This window comes from Euprymna scolopes, chromosome 34 (assembly GCF_053919585.1).
Source record: "Euprymna scolopes isolate OS-2025 chromosome 34, ASM5391958v1, whole genome shotgun sequence".
Taxonomy (NCBI): Eukaryota; Metazoa; Mollusca; class Cephalopoda; order Sepiida; family Sepiolidae; genus Euprymna; species Euprymna scolopes.
The window spans coordinates 5,308,686-5,333,639 of NC_136515.1; the positions used below are offsets into that span (position 1 = coordinate 5,308,686).

The following is a 24,954-nucleotide window of genomic DNA, read 5'->3' on the forward strand; positions in this document are numbered from 1 at the left end:
CAAGACAAATACACTAAATCTTTTAGTTGTTGTTTCACAATGTTTCGGCCAACTATACCTCTGGCCTTCGTCAGGTGGTAACCTTGACGGGATAGGAACTCAGTGGATAGAGACGCTGAATTTCTAGGATTCCAGATGAGCATTGTCTGAAGATAGCGGTTTTAATCCTACCCAAAGTTGACCAGAGTATTAGTTGGCCAAAAACGTGGCAAGACAAAAAACAATTATGGAAGGCAGTAATTGCTGAGAATGCAGTTAGGAGATTCGGAGTTCCTATCCTGTCGCAATTACCACTTGACGACGGCCAGATGAATAGTTGGCCGAAACGTCATGAAATAACAACTAAAAAAGATGAGGATAATAGTCCGCAATAAATAAATGAATAAATAATATTCATCTCAAACATACTAATTAAATAATATAAATGCACTAAAATAAAATATTATGTGAGCATTTATTGAATTTAAAATAAAGTTTAGAAAATACTGAAACGAATGAAAGTATATGAAAATGTGATTTAAAATTCATAGTTTTGAACAGTAATTATTGGAATGCATGTGACTTTTTTTTGTTTTTTTTTTTTACATACGCATCACCACTTATCAAGGCCAAGAGGCCACTCAAGGATAAGGGTTAAAGAGTGAACAGTAGACATTGGACAATATAGTAATCATTAGTAATGAAAATTTGGTAAATTTGATAACTTATATAGAATGGCTCCTCAAGAACTTATTTACGTTAGAATTGAACACAACCATATTTTAGTCAGCCGGAAAGCAGGAAAACGGAAGACAATTCCACTGGCGTGCAGTTCTAAGAAAAAAGCTTTGTTCATGGAATCTACGTTTAGGTTTAGGCACAGATAAAGAGTGGGGGGAATTATTGATAGTGTGTACAGCTAGACGAGTGTTTCTTGTGAAAGTTTGGCGAGGGGGGGGGACCATAGATTGAAGCTCAGTTGAACACCTTCCATGAAAATAACGATACATCAGAGACAAACTTGCTTTTTTTTTTTCTTTAAGTTTTGAGAGAACAAATTTTTTTACATAATTAAAATTTTTGTAACAAATAAACTAAAAATAATCATTTAAATTTATAATCCAAATTCTGAAATGTCAGTTAGGGCCAAATAAACCCTGGAACAAAAATTACCTTTCCTAACCAAAAAAAAAAAACTTCCACCTTCTTCCTAAACTTTTTTGAAAAAAAAAAAAATGATGCATATTCAATGTATTCACATTCATTTTTAAAGAAATCTTTTAGAAAAGTTTAGGGTCTTGTTGAATTATCTTCCCCTGTCCTGAAAGGGGTTCTTCAAAAATGAGAACACAAAAATCAAAAGTAATCAACGAGTGTCAAAATGTTTTGTTTTTCTAAAAGTATTAATTGATCGTATTCTGTGTTTTAGGTTCTTTATTGCGGCAAGTCGCAAGCATTGGGAATCAAACAAGGAGGTCCAACAGCCGGAAAGTGGGCCGAGTTGCCCATCACAAAATCCCCTAAAATAGTCCAAGTTGTCACAGGTCATGATAGCCAGCATGCGCTTCTTGTATCTGATGATGGGAGCGTCTTTTTTGTGGGGACACCTCGACGAGGAGAAGATGGTGACAGTAGTATGGGTGAGTAACGGATACTATTGCATACTCTTTTATATGGGCACGCGAAAAAGGTTTGCCTTCAACAGTTCTGGAGGCTTTGATGCCAAGCAGTGTTCCCAGTTCAAATGGCATCTCTGTAGAACCAGCTACCTGACGAGGTCCTAAACCAGCCCACACTACAGGGTTTCAAGGTAGCCTTGAACAGATGCTGGTCGGACCTCCATGGTTTTGCCTCTGTATAGTTTAATCCTAACCCTAACCCTAACCCTCCCGACAAAAGGAGAGTGAACCTGTAAAGTCTGTTTGTCTGTTTGTCTGTTCGCACTTTTCTCAATAACTACGCCTTGGAATTTTTTGAAATTTTACACAAACATTAAATATGCTATGAGTAAAAAAAGTAACAGAACAGATTTTCCAGGAAAATTCTGGTTGACCCCCCCCCCCCATATGGGTGCCTTTCGGGTTAAAATGGCTAAAATTGACACTTTTATGCTTATTAAAAAAAATTGATGCCATTTTATAAAACTTTCTGAAAAGTTGTAACTGATTTCTATATAATTTTGTTTGTCTATAATTCACGATAATTCTTGGGTGTGCCCCAGGGGCTCTTTTAGGGCTAATAAAAACACTCCATTTTTGGGGACTATTTTACCATATTTGTCCAACATTTTCTGTGTGTGTGTCTATTTAGCAGTTTTGCATGGTGCTGAACTCAAATTTAAATATGTTAAGACCTTGGGGACTTTTGCGGCTGAGGGGGAGGGGGCAAATGATGGACTTAGTCATTTCTTTTTTTGCATGGTGCAGAACGCAAATTTACGCATGTTAAGACCTAAAACTGCACCGTTTGTTCATTTTCACCAGAATTTGACATCCCCTGAGGACTTTAGGTGGGGGGATGCTGAACTTGGTAATTTTTTTTTTATGCTTCGTTCACTGAGCATGCTTCACTTATTCCCCTTGTAAATGGCCGTTGTTTGTGTGGTATTTCTTTGCCGATTGAATGAAATGAATATAACATGGGGGGGGGTCTACATTGTCTTTACATGTGTATGCACAACAAAACCGTTCGTTGAATATTGCGTCTCGTTTGTGTGGGGGAGTGTTACATATACACAAACAACATACCTTTCATCATCTTGCCATCTTTTCTTCTTAACAGCGGAAGTTTGGTGATTTCATAATCTTTTATTCATCAATTATTCTCTTGAGATTGCAATTTCAGTATTGTTGAACTCTTGATGCCCCACCCACATGTATGACGCTTTGAATAGAATCCACGTTTAGATTTAGGCCAATATTCGTCTTTTCTACGAACTAACAAAACTCCATGTCTATATCTGAAACGACCTTCTAATTTATTACGTCATCACCTGATGGTTTTTCACATCATCCATTTCTTATTATTCCAACATTCCGAAATGGCCTCTTGATACCAAATTCCTCTTTCAAGTGAAAACAATTGTCGGAATAAAATTCCATTCTATCAAGTTAACATTCCTTGTTAGCATTCCTGATGCATATTTTCTAAACATTCGTTCAGGTTACTTGACATCCTCCGGGATAGTAAAAAAAAAAAGTGTAATGTAGTTGTTACATGTCAACACTCGGGACTCGCACATTGTGCGCAAGGAAATAAAAACAAAAGAATTCAACTCACTTTTTTTTCAGTTTGAGAATACGGACATTTATTTACAGGTACATCCAGCATATAACTATGTTTCTAGTTCAAAAGTCTTCCTGTACTCTGATTTGCTTAACAAGACTCTGCCGTGTCGAACAGATGGTACTCTGTTTTTGCCTGGTCATATTTAGGGCACGTCTTTCCCTGTCACTCTCAGCACACTTGTGTAACACGTCTGTTTCTCCCTTTTATAATCTTTTTCTTTGCTTCATCCTTGCTGTGATGTTGCCTTACACAGAGCTCTGTCATTTGCACGCTATGAAAATACATAGAGGTGATCCTTATTTAGTACCGAGAACTGTCCGATCTTTCTACTAGCTATATATAAATACTAGCTAATGTACCGGCCAATCTAATGTGTCCTTCTGTACTAAATCAATTGGGGGGGGGGCACAACTGGATGTTTCCCACATTAAGAACTGATCTTGGATAAAAATTTAGTCTTGTAAGGAAGCAAGTATGTGTTATATGGATTATTTAAAAATCCATTCTTTATATGGGGAGGGTGGTGTGTAATTTACTATTTAGTAATAAGCGGTAGATGTACTTTGCTTGAAGTATGTAGTTAAATAGAATGTGTAGAAGGCGGTACGATGCAGAGGTAATGGAAAGACACAAGCTGAAGCAGGTGAGAAAGTTTTATTAATACAACTTTGTTCACAGTTTGTGATATGTATTTTACGAAATCTTTATTTTTCAAAAAAGTCCATTTTATAAATTCATTCATTTGTGAATAAGTACTGAAATGCTCATGAAATCTCTAGATTTTAAAAGCAGATATTATGATCATAAAACGCATTCAATAACAAATAAAACCTCACTAGCGGCTTATTACTGAGCACGTAAAGGAGACATTTGCCAATAGTCGAGTGGAAAATAATACAGCAGGCCAGTACATGTAGAAATTTAGATAACCCGTGTAGATTATGCCTAAATGAGAAATTTGAAATTATGAGCTTTAAAGACTCCAAAAATCTATTAAATTGTAGAAGTGAAGTGGCAAACAAGGGTATTCTTTTATGGTAGAAAAATATAACAATAAAAAAAAAACACTAATAACATAAATATAATAGCAAACTCGAACAACAACTAAAGTTTATAATGAAGAGGAAAAACTATAACTGTAAAACTTATATTTGGTTTTTTTTTTGGTTTTTTTTTTCACAATATTTTAGTCAAAGTCCGCAGACAACCAAAGGCGATGAAACCGAAGAAGCTGATCCGTCTGGAGAGCAAAAATGTTATCTTTGTTGCATGCAACAATGGCAGCAGTGCAATGGTGACAAAAGAGGGTGAGGTGTTTATGTTTGGCAAAGATACAACACATTGCGACCATGCCAGCGGTAAGTAGGACAGAGAGAGAGAGAGAAATAAACTCTTCATATTTTATAACAAAACATTTTTTCGTTTTGCCATAATTCTAAGTTTAGATTACTTCACACAAGAATTGAAAAATATTTTTTTATAGTAAAAAAAAATATTTTTTTTGTGGTAGAAACATGTATTGTTTTTTTGTAACATTTTTAGATTTGATTTTTTTATCTATTTTATAATTAGAGAATATTTAGTAATAATTTTTTTTTAGCATTTTTTATGGTAGAAAAATATATTGGAACATTTTTTTTTTTAATGGTACAAAAATACTTTTGTAGCATTTTTTAATGGTAGAAAAATACTTTTGTAGCATTTTTTAATGGTAGAAAAATACTTTTGTGGCATTTTTTTATGGTAGAAAAATACTTTTGTAGCATTTTTTTTATCTATTTTATAATTAGAGAATATTTAGTAATAAATTTTTTTTTTAGCATTTTTTATGGTAGAAAAATATTTTGGAACATTTTTATAATGGTACAAAAATACTTTTGTAGCATTTTTTTTAATGGTAGAAAAATATTTTGTAATTTTTTAATGGTAGAAAAATATTTTGTAATTTTTTAATGGTAGAAAAATATTTTGTAATTTTTTAATGGTAGAAAAATATTTTTGTAGAAAATTTTTAATGGTAGAAAAATATTTTTGTAGAAAATTTTTAATGGTAGAAAAATATTTTTGTAGAAAATTTTTTAATGGTAGAAAAATATTTTTGTAGAAAATTTTTAATGGTAGAAAAATATTTTTGTAGAAATTTTTTAATGGTAGAAAAATATTTTTGTAGAAATTTTTTAATCTTAGAAAAATATTTTTGTAGAAATTTTTTAATCTTAGAAAAATATTTTTGTAGAAATTTTTTAATCTTAGAAAAATATTTTTGTAGAAATTTTTTAATCTTAGAAAAATATTTTTGTAGAAATTTTTTAATCTTAGAAAAATATTTTTGTAGAAATTTTTTAATCTAAGAAAAATACTTTGTAGCAATTTTTTCTTATAGTAGAAAAATATTTATTTTTTTATGTAGCATTATCTCTGAGATAAATTTCAAGTACAAAATAAGTATATGCAAAAGAAATTGTTGACAATGGATCTAGGAGTAATCCTTGACGAACTATCCTGCTATTCCCAGTAGTTCCTGAAAGTGTGATAGTGGCTACATTGCTACAGTTAATGGAGAACTATGACGAGATGGTGTCTCGACAACATATTTAGCCTCTTGGAGGGGTTGGTGTTAGGAAGGGTATCCAGCTGTAAAAATTTGATTCAATCTCATATGTCATGTCCAACTCTTGAAAGAAAGGGAAGGAAAACAGTAAGAATATATTAAACTAGCAAGATTCATATACTGGCATTACCCAGTGAAAGGCCTCCGCAAAAACTACAGTTGTTATTGGAGCTACTGTCAGCTCTGGAAAATAGCAGACACTTGTGGACGTGGCCAAATATTTAAAAAACAAAAAAACAAAATGGGAGCAGAAATCCGATTGGGGAAGCTTTTCCAGGCAAATGATTAATCCAGTCATAATCAGCAGAAATGTAGTTTTCTGTGCCAAAATGGAAAGTTATAACTGCAGAATCCAAAGAGATTTTCCAAAGAGTATATTTTTCAAAGTAATTCTGGAAGCTGATTAGTTATGATGACACATGGCTATAAGTATAATTGCCCAATTGTGGTTATTATTTTAATATGCTGTAAAAACATTTCATTGTTTTCTATTTTTATTATTTTTTTTAAATAATTAAAAAAAATTTCAAAACTTTTTTTTTTTTAATAATTTTTTAATCTTTACTTTTGAAAATTTTTTTAAACTAAAAAAAATTTTCAATAAATTAGTTTTGTTCAATAAATTATATTTTTTAGGTCATGTGACCGATTTGAAAGATGTGATTATTAGCCAGGTTTCTTTGGGCAAAGCTCATGCCGTGGCGCTGACCAACAAAGGCCTTGTATATACTTTTGGAATAAACAACAAAGGTCAGTGCGGACGCGAATACAGTCCTGGAGCAACCAAAGAAGGTAAGTTTGTTTCAACACTATGACACGCTTAACTTTTCTGTTTATTTTATTTTTTTTTATTTTTTTAAAAATTTTTTATTCTTTTTTTTTTTTTTTAAGAAATGTTGGGATTTTCATTCTTTTAGATGATTTTAAATGGTAGGAATGGTTGGTGACTTGGAAAACCCTTGCCTCTTCTTGGCAGGTTCATAAGGCTGGATTAGTTCCTGTATTTTTGAGATAAGAATAATTTGGATTTTTTTTTTCTATACTATTATTCACCCCCAACCAACCCACAGTACCATTTGAATGTAAGTGGCTATTATTTGGGACCAAATCTAGAGGCATATTATGTAGGGAGTTGAGCAACGAAATATTTATTCGTATTACATTTGAATTTCTGCATATCAGTACAGTCAGGGAACCAGGGGAAAATTCCAAAGTCTCGCAGTTCTAAGGCAGAAATGATTGGAATAGAAGGCTTTCAAGCATGTATAGATCTCTAGAGTGAAGGGATGGAATTTTGTTGCTTGTTGGGTTAATCAGGGGTATTGACATCAGGGGAAGGGGATACACAAGTAGTGTTTCTAATTTGTCAGAGGACATTCCATTAAAATACTTGTAAGAAAAAAGGCACAGGGATGCAACGTGATGGGACAGAAGTTGGAGCTTGACCGATAGTGTGGGATCTTTAAGATTTGAGACTTTTTTTGACCCTGTCTAAGAATGAGAAACTAGTTGTTTATCTTGAAGCAACATTCATCCTGGATTGGTTAAATCAGCTTCTTCCAATGAATCTACTGCACAAAAGCCGACCAAACCCGACAATCATTTACCAACATTGATTCTACTGACAGCCGAACCCTAATTCTAATGGCGGACACCATAGATTGTCGGACTCTGTTCGGTATCTTGCTTAATCAATCTGAGCCACATTTTTAACTGGCCGCCACGTCACTTCTTCCAGTCCTGGAGGAACTGGATCAATGGCTTCTCAGCGAAGAATACAATTGCAAATTACTTGAGACTTTTACCTGGTTATGGCTGATGAAACAAGAGTATGCTTACCCTGTGAACCAAGTGCAAGAGAGATACAAGTGCACTTAAAGGTACGGTTGATGATGGATTAAACAAAGCTGACCTACGAAGATGAGTGCAGGTTCAAGATTTGATAACCAATACTTTTAAGAAAATGAGTGGCCTCAGCAATGAGAACAAGTGCAGGTTCTGCCACACAGAAGTAGAGCATGTAAGCCACCTGACCTTCAGTTGTAAGGTTCTGCTGGGGGACGGCTACTAACTATATGACCCGACACAATGGAGTATATAAACATTTCCACTGGACTGTCTGTAAAAAGTTGAATATCGAATGCTGGGAGCATATACCAGAAAGAACAGTTGGAAATAAGTTATGCACCATCAACTATAACTATGCAACCCCTACAGTTACATACTTAGAAAATGGGGCTATGAAACCTGACACAGTGATATGGGACGAGGAGAAGGGAGCAATCTTAGAAGTTAGTGTTTGCAATGATGCTGGGTTAAACAGAGCCGAGAGGGGAAAAGATACCGAAATACCAAGGTCTTATGTATGACATGAAAAGAAATTGGAATCTTGGGAAGAGCTTCATCCTTTTAGTAATTATAGGAGCAACTGGACTCATGAAAAAAAATGTTTTTAAATTATCTGGAAAATATATCTGGTGAACCAAGTGCAAGAAAGATTCAAACAATTGCACTTAAAGGGATGATCAGAATCTTAAAAAGATCTCTCGGTTGGAGTGTATACGATAGCAGGTGCCTCATCCCCTGCTAGATCAAAATAAGAAAATTAGGAATAAAAAAGCAAAACCTGTTAGTGATAATAATATAGTAATTTTTTTTTAACATCCACAAACTTTAAATCGACAACTCTATTTTCTATCATTGTAGATTTAGCAATGCTCGGGTATATATATATATATATATATATATATATATATATTAAGTAATGTGATTGATAATTTAAAATTTGAAAATCAAATTATAATTAAATTAAAAATCCGTTTCCGTATTTTTTCAGATACATCTGCCTTACTTTTAATGCTAGGTTTATTTATGGTGTCTTTTAAATTTAATAAAAACCCTTCAAAATTTGCTGACGAGGAGACCTTGCTTATAAAAAAACTATATGTAATTATTGTACGTAACTTGATGTCTACCACAATAAAAAGCATTGTTTTCCGAAACGATTGTACAGATAATTGATTTTGTTGTTGATCCTTCTTATGAAACGGATTTTTAATTTAATTATAATTTGATTTTCAAATTTTAAATTATCAATGACATTACTTAATATTGAATTAGCTCTAGGATATTTACCTATCGAGCTTATTATATATCTAAATTACAACGAGCACTTTCTCTTTCCTGTATTTTAATTAAACTAGTAATTTCACTGTTACATTGAAATACACTCAGCTCTTTAGACTATTGTTCTAATCTCCTTTAAATTATATATATATATATATATATATATATATATATATATATATATATATATATTACTATTTATACAAATGAAATCTGCATTCAAGAAGTAACATCATTTTCATATTACATTAAAGAAAATATTTTATAATTAACTTCATGTTATTGTTTTTTGTAATAGAATATTCAGAAATATTAAAATTGATTTATTTAATTTATTTTTAATTCTTATTACCAACAGTTGCTTTTAAAAATGGAAATAAGTTTAAGAGTTATTTTCAGTTTGATTTTTATAGACTAAGGATGGCTGTGTTTTTATGCTTCCATAAATTCAAAATGTGGTCTAATTTCTGGAAATTTTAAGAAGTTCGGCATATTTTAACTAGATTACAATGATAAGTCACGTATGAGCGCGAAAGACACATACAAGCGAGTTTTAATACACAAATCCCTTTCTAAGAGCGATAGGAAAGTCTTTGGAGGTGAACCACCTAGGATTGAACAGTTTAAAGATGGTAACATTTACCACCTCACACTGCAAAAAGATGTCACACAAAATCTAAAGGTGAGGATTAGAAAAACAGTGTACCTGTACCTCCCTGGCTTACAAAAATGTCTGAGCAGTCCCGTTGGCATTCCCCAGTAAAGACACCTGGCAATGTTTTAACCTGGCAACATACAGCGAATGGAATAAACTTATAAGTTATTTTCTTGTGGTTTATTTTATGCCACTTCATAATAACAAAAAGAAAAAAAACACTTTTTATAGATAATTCGTATTATACATGAGAAAATATGAAAACCTTTTCACTATGTTAAATTTAAGTATCGTCTTTCCAGGAAATTCTAATATAACGATGAGTTATTTTCAGTTTAATTTTTATAGATAAAAGTGGCTGTGTTATGTTTCCATAAATTCAATATTTTTTTTTTTTTTTTAAATTTGCACCCCAAACAAGGCACAATGCCACTTTGAAGTAGGGGGCTACTATCGAGGGCATAAGTTGCAGGGATATTATGAAGGGAGATTTTTTTTTTTTACATAGGCATAACCACTTATCAAGGCCCAGCGACCACGCGAGGATAAAGGTTAAGAGTGTACAATAGTCAATTGGACAATATAGTAATTGTTAGTAATGGAAATTCAGTAAATTTGTTAACTTAAGTGGAATGGCTCATCAAGAACTTGTTTATGTTGGACTTGAAGACAATCAGATTGTAGTCAGCTGGAAAGCAATACAACAGAAGACAATTCCACAGGCGTGCAGTTCTAAGAAAGAAGCTTTGTTCATGAATCTACGTTTAGGTTTAGCCACAGAGATAAAGAGTAGGGGGAATTATTGATAGTGTTTTCAGCTAGACGAGTGTTTCTTGTGAAAGTTTGACGAGGGGGGGGGACCATAGATTGAAGCTCAATCGAGCACTTGCCATGAGAATAACAATAAAGCAGAGACAAACACGCTACATCTCTTCTGTGAGAAAGAGGTTGCAGTGAAGAGAAAAGGACATCTCCTACGAGGCTACAAAGTCTATTTTGAACTCTATCAAGGCAGGACAAGTCCTTTCCAGCAGCTCCTGCCCAGATGTGGAAACAGTACTCCATCCTTGGACGTACCTGGTTCTTATATAGATAGAAAATTGGGATCAAGTAAAGATTAGATACCTCATAGCAGACGACAAAAATAAGCAAACAATTCAAGGGGCACCGTTTGTTCGACCTTGACATTGCCGTTAGGTGTTTCTAAACTTGTAAACGGGTCAAATAGTAGGCGTATTTGAATGTTCGTGAGCAAGATTTAAAAAAAATATATTTACAAAACTTTTAAAGATTTAAAAGTAAAAATAAATATTTACAAAACATTTTCTTTAATATTAAATATTTACAAAACTTTTAAGGATTAAAAAAAACAACTTTTTTCTATTTACGCAAAACTTTTTAATGTAAGTAATAAAACGAACGTATTTAAACAAAATATATTTAAATAGATGGGTGTCTTTCTGAGTACATTCTTTTTATAAGTTTGTCAAAACATGAGGTCTCACTAAGACGAGAGCCATTCATTTCAGTTGATCCCAGATAGGGATCAGAACGTTGATGATGAAAAGATAGGAGCTTGGTTTTAGATGCATTAAAAGTAACTAGCCACTCCTTTCCCCATTGTACCATGTGCTCAAGATCAGTCTTTAGTCTTAGATGTGCTACTGTAGATGGTAGTGTCATCAGCATAGCAAGATGTCTATCACATTACACTTGAATATCAGTACAGTTGGGAAAGCAGAATCCCGGAAGAGAGTTCCAAAGTCTAGCAGTTCTGGTGAAGAAACTATTGGAGTAGAAGGCTTTCTTACGCTTAGGGATCTCTACTGTGAAGGGGTGGGATTTAGCTGTTTGTCGGGTTTGTCAGGGGTATTCACGTCGTTGGGTTAAAAGTGCTTGCAGTTCGTCGGAGCATTCACCATTAAAATACTTGTAGAACAGGCAGAGGGATGCAACATTTTGTCGATGGGACAAAGGCTGAAGCCTAGATGACAGTTCAGGACCTATCAGATTGGTGACTCTCTTTTGAATCCTGTCCAAGAGTGAGACAAGTAGCAGATGCACCAGTCCAAATGTGACCACAGTACTCCATACATGGACGAATGGTGGCCTTATAGAGGTACGGGATACTTTCAGGTGTTAGTAGTTTTCTAGCACGGTAGAGGGAGCTCACCTTCGCAGCAGCAGCAGCATTGGCAATCGTATGAAGTTAGGAGATTTGGCATATTTTAAATAGTGTATGACTAAAACCTCCGCCCAGCAATATTTCTTAATCTGACGTTACTAAAACAATGCCGGGTATATATAGTTAGTAAATTATAGATGCCAAAAATTAATCTTTGGAATAAACCATAAGTTATTTTCTTGTGATTTATTTTGATTTAAAGTTTGCTGCCACTAAAAAAAATAAAACAAAACCCTTTAAATAAATAATTTGTATTATCTATTGTATATATAAAACTGAATGTGTGTGTGTGTGTACATTTTCCTATGCAATAACTCTGTTAATTTTCAGTCTACAGACTCGAAATTTGATAATCAGGGTACTGAGATTCGGGAAAATCTTTGTAATCCGTTTTCGACCAGAAATTTGGCTGTTAAGGGGTCAAAGTTCAACTATTTGACCTTTGAGAACTCTACCAAACTCCTCCGCCAATTTTGGGTCTAAACACTTGAAATTTTAGATATACGTTCCTTGGACATGGATCTAACTTAATAACTTGATTTGAGCCAAAAACAAATGTTAAGGGGTCATAATAGGGGTCAAAGTTAAAACAAAAATCGACCACTTTTTTTTTTTTTTTTGCTCAACATACACTTCCAAACACCCGGGCAACGCCGGACTGAAATGCTAGTACACAAGAAAATAAGGAAAACATTTTGACTTTGTTTAATTTAAGTATCTGAATCATCTTTCCAGGAAGTTCTAATGTAACAATGGCTGAAGAAGATGATGAAGGAGAACCAGAAGAAATTGTATGTCCTCAAGGTAATTCCCTGCTTTTATTTTTTACATTATTTACTTCCAACTTTGTGCCACCCACCAGGATCTGGTCATTATCCCCTCCATATCTTTGGGCCATCAACATCAATGAGTACACATTTTAGAGCGTTTCTGATGACTGACATAGCCATACCTGTTGTAACGTTATTGTGCGATATTATCATGGAGACTGAAACTGGCAGTTTTCTTCGATGCAACTAAGATCATGACCTGTATCTGGCATGAAATAATAAAATTCACAATCCTTTCTGCAATCCAACCATATTTGGTAAAAATAATTTTTAATTTATACCGAACTTGTCCACCAAGCTTCAATTATGAATCTCCAACAGTCTGTTTCATAGTCAGGTTAATGAAGATAGCAGTCATTCCTGGAGCTGTTGATTGTATTATTGCTACTGATGACAACGGCGATTGTGCTGCTGATTGTTGAAAAGATGGTGACGACGGCGATGGTCCTGCTGCTGATTGTCGTGGAGATATTGATAATGACAATCACGCTCCTGGACACACACTGCTGCTGCTGTCAGCACCCAGTTGAATTTATACTTCGCGCACAAATGTAGTTTAAAACACAAAAGGTTGTGTTGGTTTCTGTATTTTGACTCCTAGAGGCTATGTTCACTTGCCTGTTTTGGATTAATGCTGATAAAATATTTGAATAAAAATTATATTCCCACAGTGTCCCTTGAATTATCCTGGGAGACCCTTTAACTATGATCTCTACACTTCAGACTGACTTGAGTTTTTTTTTTTTAACCGAATAGTCCTTTCTGGTATTTTTCTTGCTTAAATGAATTGTGACTTATAACTGATAACCTGGACATAGAAAAATGTGTTAAATAAGCCTGATTGGTTTATGACAATGAACAAGGTTAATTTCCAGTGCTGTCACTATGCTGCTAATTCTGTATTTTGTTGGTACTGCTATTTACATTTTGCGTATGTAATCTGGAGAAATACTCGATATAACAAAAAGAAAGTAAAAAAAAAACAAAACAAAATGGGACAAACTTTACTTTATATATTAGATGTTCCCAAAATTTAATTCTTGTAATTTTTTTTTTTCCCAGGAAAACACCGGTGGAGACACGACCAGTGTATGGTGTGTACTGTTTGTGGAGAATGTACGGGTTACGGTGTCAACTGTATTAGTAGCGGGCGGTTTGATCGCAGTCCTGGCTTGTAAGTTTCTTGTGTAAACATTAACTAATTTGAATAATTTCTCGTATTTTATGGAAACAAGAGTTCCGCCCGACATTCTATACAGATTCCCAAACGTTTCGATTGATGTAACCTCCAACCTTTTACATGTGCATCTTGTCAAACTCAGGAATCTTTCTAACAAAGTTGGAATTCTGTATGGAACGCTTTATTTAATCCGGGAGGTGGAGGTAACATGCAAGAATACAATTATAGATTACTTAAGACTTCTACCCAATCATGGCTGACAAAATGAGAACAATCTACACTTGAGATGAGAATAGCAGGCTGAATAATACAATAATGATTTGATTTGAATTTTGGTTAATTAAAAAACTTTCCTACAGCTTTTCGTATTACTTGGTTTCTTCGGACTACTCTTCTCATCTTGTAAGTTATTTGCACAACGTTTCAGCTGATGTAACCTCCAACCTTAAGGTGTATCCTGTCGAACCCGACAGAATCTACACATAATTTTGAACAGAACCCTTGATCTAATTCATAGGAGGGGGGGGATAACTTACATCTAGAAATGAAATGGGTTTAAGGTTCCTAAAATTCAGTTGTAAAATCTTACCTTCTTCTGAAGGTTGAAGGTTCAATCCTCAGTGCGGGCGACCAAAAAATACAATTGCAAATTACTTAGAACCTCTATGCAGTCATGGCTAATGGAACGTGAGCAAGCAACCCCCATGAATTAAACGAAGAGTTCTGTTTGAAAATCAGTGTAGATTCCACAAGTTAAACAAAAGATTCCCAAATTCGACAAAATACACCTGAAAAAAGGTCACATCGACTGAAACGTTGCGAGAATAACACTCAAGATGAGAACAGTAGTCGAAAGAATTCAAATGTTTAATATTTTCAATCTAAATAAAACGTTTAAAGTTTTATTAATTAAAAAGAAGTTGTGTACTCATGTCTTTTTTGCCTTAACTTTTTTGCCTTAACTTTTTATGTTATTTGGATTCTTTAAACTATCGTTCTCATCTTGAGTTTTATTTGCACAACATTTCGGTCAATGTAAGCTCTGACCTTTTTCACCTTATTTGCTAATAGTCTCTTTATATCTATTAGTTTGTTTATTATTATCCTGATTTTGGCAAAATACATCTGGAGAAGGTCGGAGGTTTGATCGACTGCGATAATAACACTTAAGATGAGAACAGTAGTTTGAAGAATTTAAATATAATTAGTCCTCGTGCGAAAGAGCAGGGCATTAAAATGTTTTAAATAATAATAATAATAATAATAATAGAATAACAATAACAAAGACTTTCGCTGGCGAGGACTACTATTGACCGTAAACAGTTATACAGTCCTTTTGAAATTTTCATCTCTATTTTTCTCGTTATATATTCAATATTTGTTAATGAAACCTATATGAAATATGTTCCTTATTAAATTTTAAAGATTTTCTATTTTGAAAGAAGTTTAAAAAAATTTAATCTAAAAAAAGTTAATCTGAATTTTTTTTAACAAAAACTTTAAAATTTCTCATTATTCAGACCTGTATTACAAAGAGGGGGTTGCAAAAATGAGTTGTGGGATGAGGAGAAATACAAACTGAAATAGAGAGGAGAGTTTTAAAATATAATCTTAAAAAGATAAGATACAAGTTAGAAAAACATTTCATCTAAGGCCTGAAAATTGTTAAACAAAATGTTTTTACTATAGGCTTTAAAAATAAAGGCACAAGATTCAATTTGGAATTTATCTTCAAAGTGCACTTTTATAAATTTTATAGAGTAAGATATAAAAATTTAATTTAAATTGAATCAAAAAATGACCTTGGAGTAATTTTATGTAATGTACATTTTGTTGAAATTTAAAAACATTATCTTCCATCTAGCAATTAATGATATAGATATAAAATTTTCAATGATTTTTTTAAAAAGTGCAACAGAATGTACATTATCGCTTATTAGTGACACCCGGGTATCCACCGATTTTTTAAATTTTAATATCGAAACAGGCTTATTTAAGCCATTTTTCACGTGTTCGTTTTTCTGTTTTCATCGTTCGTTTGCCTTGCGTTAGATTTTTTTTCTTTTTTTGATGTTTTGATTACCCCTCCCCACCCCCACCGCTTAATTAAAACGTTGTTTTCTTTTCTTACTTCGCTTGACGACTTTCAAACATCTTTCACTAACTCATTCTGGCTGGCCGATTACACTCCCCCCCCCGCTTAATTAAAACGTTGTTTTCTTTTACTTCGCTTATAACAATGCTTACATTGTCGTCGTCACGCTTGACGACTTTCAAGCATCTTTCACTAACTTATTCTGGCTGGCCGATTTTATTTTCAAACTTCGCCTCAGGGCTTCGGGTTCGATCCCCCCCCCCCCCACACACACACCCGGTTTCTTTTTTATTTAACACCACACACACCTACAAACACACGGGCAACGTCGGGTACCCCTCGCTAGTATAAAATAAATCTAAGGTAATTTTTTGATTCAATTTAAATTAAATTTTATACCTTACTTTGTAAAATTAGAAAAGTGCACTTTGAGGATAAATAAATTTCAAATTGAATCTTGTACCTTAATTTTTAAAGCCTATAGTAAAAACATTTTGTTTAACAATTTTCATGCCTTGGATGAAATGCTTTTCTAACTTGTATCTTATCTTTTTAAAATTATATTTTAAAACTCTCTATATAAAAAGCTATATGTCTGTCTGTCTTCTTTTTACCTCAATTTTTCATATTATTTGGATTCTTCAAACTATTTTTCTCATCTTGAGTGTTATTTGCACATTTCAGTCAATGTAAGATCGGACTTATCTTATTTGTTCATAGTCTTTTTATATTAGTTTATTTAAAAATATATATAAAAAGTTAAAAATATAAATATAGACATAAATTTCTTTTTTCTTTTTAACATATTACCATATATACTTGTGTATAAGTTGATATGCATTGTAAGACCAAAAATCATGCCCTTTTAGGTATTACCTGTGTGTAAGTCGACTTCAGATTCTAGACAAATTAAATGGTTCATCTCACGGCTCTTTCTTGCACAGATAATTTCCTTGTTGGTGTTTTTTTTGTGAAGCATCTTATAAATTGTTTTTTGACATTTGCGAGGGATAATACATGCATTTACACAAGTGTGGTCCATTTGATTTTCATATATAGAACCAACCCGCTGCACACTTACATATAATGAATGCAAATCTTGCTTATGTAGATTCCAGGCACAGTTGCTGTTTTTAGACATAATTTATGTCATGTGCTTACATGCTGGCAAACACACTACAGTGGGTTCGGAAGGAGTACAATTAATTACTAGGATTACCGGTATATACAGAGTGCACAAACAAAATGGCGTTTTCTATGTTATGATCGAGCACCGAGTTGCTCTTAAACAACATTTCCAAAAACATTACCTGTGCATAAGCCCCCCGCCCAAATAACCTTAAAATCAACTCCCAGAAATTCTTCACAAATATATACAATATATATAATTTACAAAACGTTATAATAAGCAAACTGTTGTGGTGGCACCCACTGATTTACATATGTGGGTAATATTACACATAAATAACAAGACTCAGTTAGTCTGAGTGTGTGTTAACCAGAAGCCACCGAAGGCCGAGCCGGGAGCAGATATATTCTGCAACCAAGACTCTCTTACCTGACAACCATTATGTAAATACACTTTTCCTAATACACTTCTTATTGATCTACCTTGGTTTGTTGAGTCTTCATTTGTATTGCCTTATACGTTATTTGGTTCAACCTGCAAACATAACAGTTGGCGACGAAGATGAACGTCAAACATAACACAAACGCAAGATTGTGCCCCTATTTATTGGGTTGCATTTGCTTTCGGCATCCTAAAATCTTGTTTTGAAATAACTTTGTTCTCTATGATCATTCGATTTCTATTTATATCAAATGTAAATTGAGGAATACAATCTTCTGTTTTTACGGAGATGAAATGTTTTGTAAATTAAAAAAATATGTTAAAAAAAAAAAAAAATTTATTACTCCAAGAGCCAAGTACGTCCTAAAATGTTGTCACATCTGTGTAGGAGCTACTCTGAGCATCCTATCCTCCCTTGTCAGGTTTCAAAACCGGTTTCGAAACCTAGTAAGTGATACCCTTTTATCTTCCCTGCAACCTCTTTCCCACAGAAGAGATATTGCAAACCTGTCTCTGCTCTATCGTTATTTTCATGGCAAGTGCTCATCTAAGATTTGGTCTATGTCCTCATCCCCACCCCTTGCGAAACTGTTACAAAAAAGACACTCGTCTAGCTATGACTGCTATGAAAAATTTCTCCCGCTTTCTATCTGCGTCTAAATCTAAACACAGAACAAACTGCTTTTCTAGAACTGCCCACCTGTGAAACTTTGTTCTCTTGGCCTGCTTTCCAGCTGACTATAACATGATCATCTTCAAGTCCAATGTAAACAAGTTCTTGTTGCGTCATCCCCTTAATCAAATTCTATCCAATTTCCACCACTAACAATTGCTAAATTGTTGTCACGATGACCACCGTACACTCATTAACCTTTATCTTGGAGCGGCCTTTCGGCCTTGATAAGTGGCGACATCCTTGTTGTAGAATAATCAAAAGAACTGTGTTAGTCAATAACACACAACAACAACAACAATAATAATAATAGCAGCAACATTTACCAAGGGTCCAGCTCATGCACAAGACAGACATCAGATTGAGCTGGACTGAGGGCTTGTATTTATGTACAAGCATATCCAATCAGGTGATTCAGCCAATCACAATCCAAGGAATAGACTGGCCCATGTGTGCACAATGGAATCTCCCATTGTGCCATAAATAGTTCTCCTCTTTCATGAGAAGTAACTTTAGTCTTTGTCAAGTTATCCACAACTTGAACGCTGACCGAAAGTCCACTACACAATCCAACATGGCGCTACGAACAGGATTCGAGACAGAAGATTGGGAAGACTATTTCCTCAAAGCAGGCATTGCTGCCGATTCCGCCAAGAGCTACGCTGCAACTTTTGTGAAGGAAAAACTGAGGAAAGAAAACCTTCAAGTAATGGATCGAGCCATGCTAAGAGAATTGGGAATCACAACAATGGGAGAAGCTCTGTCTATCCTTCGACAAGCCAAGGAGCCCGCTACCCAGACCACCTATGCTAAGGCACCAGCTGCCAGGCCTCCCCAACTTCATCTCGAAATGACCCCTCAACAATGTCCATATGCCGACAACTGTTCCAAACATATGGTGCCCCAGAAGAACTCAGCACCGATGGCGGCCCACCTTTCACTTCCAGCACGTTCCAAGAATTTCTGAAAACATGGTGTGTTAGGCACAGATTATCTTCTGTTGCGTATCCCCAATCCAATGGCAGGGCAGAGCTTGCAGTAAAAACTGCAAAGAGGATTGTGAAAGGAAACACAGGCCCCCACGGTTCCTTGGACAATGACAGTGTTGCCCGGGCCATCTTGCAGTATCGGAATACCCCAATCCAAAGCATTGGCCTATCACCGGCCCAATTATTACTTCACCGTCGACTACGTGACTCCATCCCATCACAGCCAATCCTCTACAAGCCTCATCCTGAATGGGTGTCAGCGGCACAACATCGCGAGGAAATGCTCCACCACCGCAATGCAAAAATAGTAGAAAGATACAATAAATATACCCACAACCTTCCACCATTACAAGCTGGTGACACTGTAGCCATCCAAAATCCAGTCAATCGCAGATGGAACACAACGGGCAAAATCATCAGTTCCCTACCAGATCGACAATACCGAATCAGGGTTAACGGATCCGGAAGGATCACACTTAGGAACCGCCGTTTCCTCAGAAAATGCGAACTTAAGCCTGCACCAACCCCAATACCAAGTGCAGCACTAGGACCAACAATTCCCTCAAGCGATACTACATTCTTGCATCTCCCACTATCTCCCTGTAATAGCACATACACAGCAACCAAACCCCAACAACAAACCACACATATATCCCCACGCTTTCGATCAAGGATTCCCCGAGCTCTTTCTAGGTTACTACCACACAACAAACTAGGCCTAAAAGAGAGATACACCTCTCACACAACCCAGCCTACTCGTGGGGGGGGGAAGAGGGGAGATGTAGAATAATCAAAAGAACTGTGTTAGTCAATAACACACAACAACAACAACAATAATAATAATAGCAGCAACACTTACCAAGGGTCCAGCTCATGCACAAGACAGACATCAGATTGAGCTGGACTGAGGGCTTGTATTTATGTACAAGCATATCCAATCAGGTGATTCAGCCAATCACAATCCAAGGAATAGACTGGCCCATGTGTGCACAATGGAATCTCCCATTGTGCCATAAATAGTTCTCCTCTTTCATGAGAAGTAACTTTAGTCTTTGTCAAGTTATCCACAACTTGAACGCTGACCGAAAGTCCACTACACAATCCAACATGGCGCTACGAACAGGATTCGAGACAGAAGATTGGGAAGACTATTTCCTCAAAGCAGGCATTGCTGCCGATTCCGCCAAGAGCTACGCTGCAACTTTTGTGAAGGAAAAACTGAGGAAAGAAAACCTTCAAGTAATGGATCGAGCCATGCTAAGAGAATTGGGAATCACAACAATGGGAGAAGCTCTGTCTATCCTTCGACAAGCCAAGGAGCCCGCTACCCAGACCACCTATGCTAAGGCACCAGCTGCCAGGCCTCCCCAACTTCATCTCGAAATGACCCCTCAACAATTCAGAAAATTTCGGATTGACTGGGAAGTATTCACCAGAATAACGGACATGCCAACTTCTCAGGCCAATACCCAGTTATACAGTTGCGCTGATGAATCCGTTCAAAACGCAATCATAAATACGTACCCTAAGTTCTTCACCACCAACCCAGACAAGCTGCTAGAGATGACAGAAGCATTGGTAACTCAAAAATCAAATCCCATGGTCCATCGGATGACATTTGCAGCTATATCACAGCATGAAGATGAACCCATCCAACAATACCTTGTTCGTCTTAGGTCCACGGCCATAGACTGTAATTTTTCATGCCCCAACTGCGATCACGACCTGTCCGACATTTACATCAAGAACCAATTTATCAAAGGGATATCGAATGATACGCTTCAGACCGATCTACTGGCAAAAGCCGGGTTGCTAAAAACTCTCAACCAAAATATTTGTCATGCTGAGGCATTTGAGTCTGCACTACGGGACCAAACCGCAATGACTGATACCTCAGACATAGCTACAGTCCGGATGTCAATGTATCGCAAAAAAAAAAAAACACAGTGCTGTACAGACTAGCAGAGGCAATATTCGCACTAGCTCTACTGCTACTCACAACGATAACATTGCTGATAAAGAACCCTGTCAAACCTGCATATGTTGCGGTAGTCACCAACACGGTACTCCAAGGACAAGTGCTCGCCATTTAACATGTCCGGCATGGAATCAAATGTGCAACACTTGTGGGAAACTTAACCATTTCTCAGCAGTGTGCCGGACAAAGAAATATCGCCTGGCAGTGATAAAGAGTTTTGAAGACCAAGAAGCTCCCATGAATACACTCATGGCCCATATCACATTCGATCAAATGAGGGGCACCATTATGACTACAGAAGGTGATCTGTTAACTGAAATAAATGCATCAGTAATCCCATTCTCACCAAAACCAGATCCCAGACGAGCTGTCAATATCCCTAGTAGTTGTAGTACAACGCTAAAGGTTTTTCCCGACAGTGGTGCCGCCATTTGTCTTGGGGGACCAAAGCATTTAATCAAAATGGGCCTCACAGAGATTAGTCTTATCCAATCAAGAAAGATCATACGAACAGTTGGAGGTTTCACACTCATGTGTCAGGGTTGGCTACCAGTTGAGTTTGTGGTCAGAGGGAAAACAACTAAACAAGCCCTCTACATATGCTTCCTACTCCTACAAAAACATTGCCAATGTACCATGGAAAAAGCCCCAATCTTCTGTTCCGAAGGTTGGCATCTGATATATGCCGGCAGCAGATTTTGCATGTATGCTGAGCGCAGATATGCACCAATAGAGGGTGAGGCAGCAGCAATAGCATGGGCATTGGAGAAATGCCGTATGTTCGTCATGGGTTCTCCAAACATCATAGTGGTCACAGACCATGAACCTCTGAAGGGGATATTTGGCGATCGTGATCTGAGCAAGATCCAAAACCCCCGGCTCTTTAGACTAAAGGAAAAGACCCTGAGATACAGATTTACCATACAGCATTGCCCCGGGAAGTGGCACAGAGGCCCTGATGCAGTTTCCCGCCACCCAGTGGCGATGGTGCAAGCCCTCCTCGATGTATTTCCAACAAAACCCTCTCAAATGGATATACTGGAGTCGAACAACATAAGCAACATAACAGAGTCAACAGCCTTAATAGCAACATTTGCAGACAGCAGTAATATAGCCATGCTATCACCAGACCTAATTCGTTCAGCAGGTCGTGGTGATCAACAATATAACAAATTAATAGACACAATACAGCAAGGCTTCCCAAAAACACGTAATCTCACTGCTCCCGAAATCCGTGAGTATTGGGAGGTGAGGCACCGCCTTAGCACGGACAATGGTCTAGTATTGTTGGATCGAAGGATCGTCATCCCCAAAACACAACGAAAAAGGTCCTACACTGCCTGCATTCTGCACACCAAGGAGTAGTCGGCATGAAAGCACGTGCCAACGAATCGGTGTACTGGCCAGGGATGGATGCATCAATCCGCAGTATTAGGGCGAATTGCATGGTATGCTCAACCATCGCACCTAGTCAACCAAGGGAGCCTATCATTCTAACACGATCCCCAGAGTGGCCATTCCAACAAATCGTCATGGATATTTTTTATGTTGGAGATCACACATACCTTGCCTGCGCAGATAGGCTAACTGGTTGGCTAATTTTATACCGCCTAGAATCAGGTCACACTACTACAACCAAATTGATGTCCATATGCCGACAACTGTTCCAAACATATGGTGCCCCAGAAGAACTCAGCACCGATGGCGGCCCACCTTTCACTTCCAGCACGTTCCAAGAATTTCTGAAAACATGGTGTGTTAGGCACAGATTATCTTCTGTTGCGTATCCCCAATCCAATGGCAGGGCAGAGCTTGCAGTAAAAACTGCAAAGAGGATTGTGAAAGGAAACACAGGCCCCCACGGTTCCTTGGACAATGACAGTGTTGCCCGGGCCATCTTGCAGTATCGGAATACCCCAATCCAAAGCATTGGCCTATCACCGGCCCAATTATTACTTCACCGTCGACTACGTGACTCCATCCCATCACAGCCAATCCTCTACAAGCCTCATCCTGAATGGGTGTCAGCGGCACAACATCGCGAGGAAATGCTCCACCACCGCAATGCAAAAATAGTAGAAAGATACAATAAATATACCCACAACCTTCCACCATTACAAGCTGGTGACACTGTAGCCATCCAAAATCCAGTCAATCGCAGATGGAACACAACGGGCAAAATCATCAGTTCTCTACCAGATCGACAATACCGAATCAGGGTTAACGGATCCGGAAGGATCACACTTAGGAACCGCCGTTTCCTCAGAAAATGCGAACTTAAGCCTGCACCAACCCCAATACCAAGTGCAGCACTAGGACCAACAATTCCCTCAAGCGATACTACATTCTTGCATCTCCCACTATCTCCCTGTAATAGCACATACACAGCAACCAAACCCCAACAACAAACCACACATATATCCCCACGCTTTCGATCAAGGATTCCCCGAGCTCTTTCTAGGTTACTACCACACAACAAACTAGGCCTAAAAGAGAGATACACCTCTCACACAACCCAGCCTACTCGTGGGGGGGGGGAAGAGGGGAGATGTAGAATAATCAAAAGAACTGTGTTAGTCAATAACACACAACAACAACAACAATAATAATAATAGCAGCAACACTTACCAAGGGTCCAGCTCATGCACAAGACAGACATCAGATTGAGCTGGACTGAGGGCTTGTATTTATGTACAAGCATATCCAATCAGGTGATTCAGCCAATCACAATCCAAGGAATAGACTTGCCCATGTGTGCACAATGGAATCTCCCATTGTGCCATAAATAGTTCTCCTCTTTCATGAGAAGTAACTTTAGTCTTTGTCAAGTTATCCACAACTTGAACGCTGACCGAAAGTCCACTACACAATCCAACACTTGTATAAAAACAAAAACTCCCCCTCAATTTTTTTTTTTAATGTAAAATAAACTGATATAAAACTCGAAAAGCAAAACAATTGTTCATTTAGTGCCTGTTCGTTTAGTGTTAAGAAAACAGTGCACACTCAAATTTGTCACTTTTTATCACGGTGACCCATAAAAAACGGGCCCCGGCTATAATTTCTGACTATTTTGTCTGAATGAAATGAAACTTTGGTCATAACTAGTTTATTATATTCAAAACCTCACATCAAAACTCTAGGGTCTTTGGCCTTTTTTTCTTTTTTTCTCCGTTGTACAGCATATGTTCTAGATAGCCTCTTTTTTTGGGGGGGGGCACCCTGTATGTATATATATATATATAAGTGAATGTGTGTGTCTGTGTACATTTTCCTACATAATAACTCTGTCAATTTTCAGTCTACAGACTTAAAATTTGATATATTTTCGGCCAGAAATTTGGCTGTTAAGGGGCCAAAGTCCAACGATTTGACCTTTGAGAACTCTACCAAACTCCTCTGCCAATTTTGGGTCTAAACACTTGAAATTTTACATATAGGTTCCTTGGACATGGATCTAACTTAATAACTTGATTTAAGCCCAAAACAAATGTTAAAGGGTCATAATAGGGGTCAAAGTTGAAAAATTTGACTGCTTTTTTTTTTTTTGCTCAACATACACCTCCAAACACCTGGGCAATGCCGGGCTGAAATGCTAGTATTGAGTTATTTCTAAAACCTAACTGATCCTACCGGCCAAACAAGGAAGCATTTACTATATATATCCACCAATATATTATCTTTCTCATTTATATTTACTTTGTAACCATTATATGAAGATTTGATTCCCACGCGATGACTCATCAGAAAACAAATGAGTATCTCATTGACACGTTTTAAGTAGTTGCTCAATGA

General features: G+C 36.4%; 1 protein-coding gene across 1 annotated transcript in view; it reads left to right on the plus strand.

The window, feature by feature from the left end:
- LOC145259046 (E3 ubiquitin-protein ligase MYCBP2-like) overlaps nucleotides 1-24,954 on the plus strand; it is a 563,294-nt gene that overhangs the window by 149,729 nt on the left and 388,611 nt on the right. Inside the window, exons 13-17 of the mRNA XM_080116672.1 lie at nucleotides 1,409-1,619; nucleotides 4,458-4,625; nucleotides 6,515-6,670; nucleotides 12,580-12,648; nucleotides 13,737-13,848. Of these exons, the coding sequence (XP_079972798.1) occupies nucleotides 1,409-1,619; nucleotides 4,458-4,625; nucleotides 6,515-6,670; nucleotides 12,580-12,648; nucleotides 13,737-13,848 (716 nt within the window). The remainder of the gene's footprint in view (nucleotides 1-1,408; nucleotides 1,620-4,457; nucleotides 4,626-6,514; nucleotides 6,671-12,579; nucleotides 12,649-13,736; nucleotides 13,849-24,954) is intronic.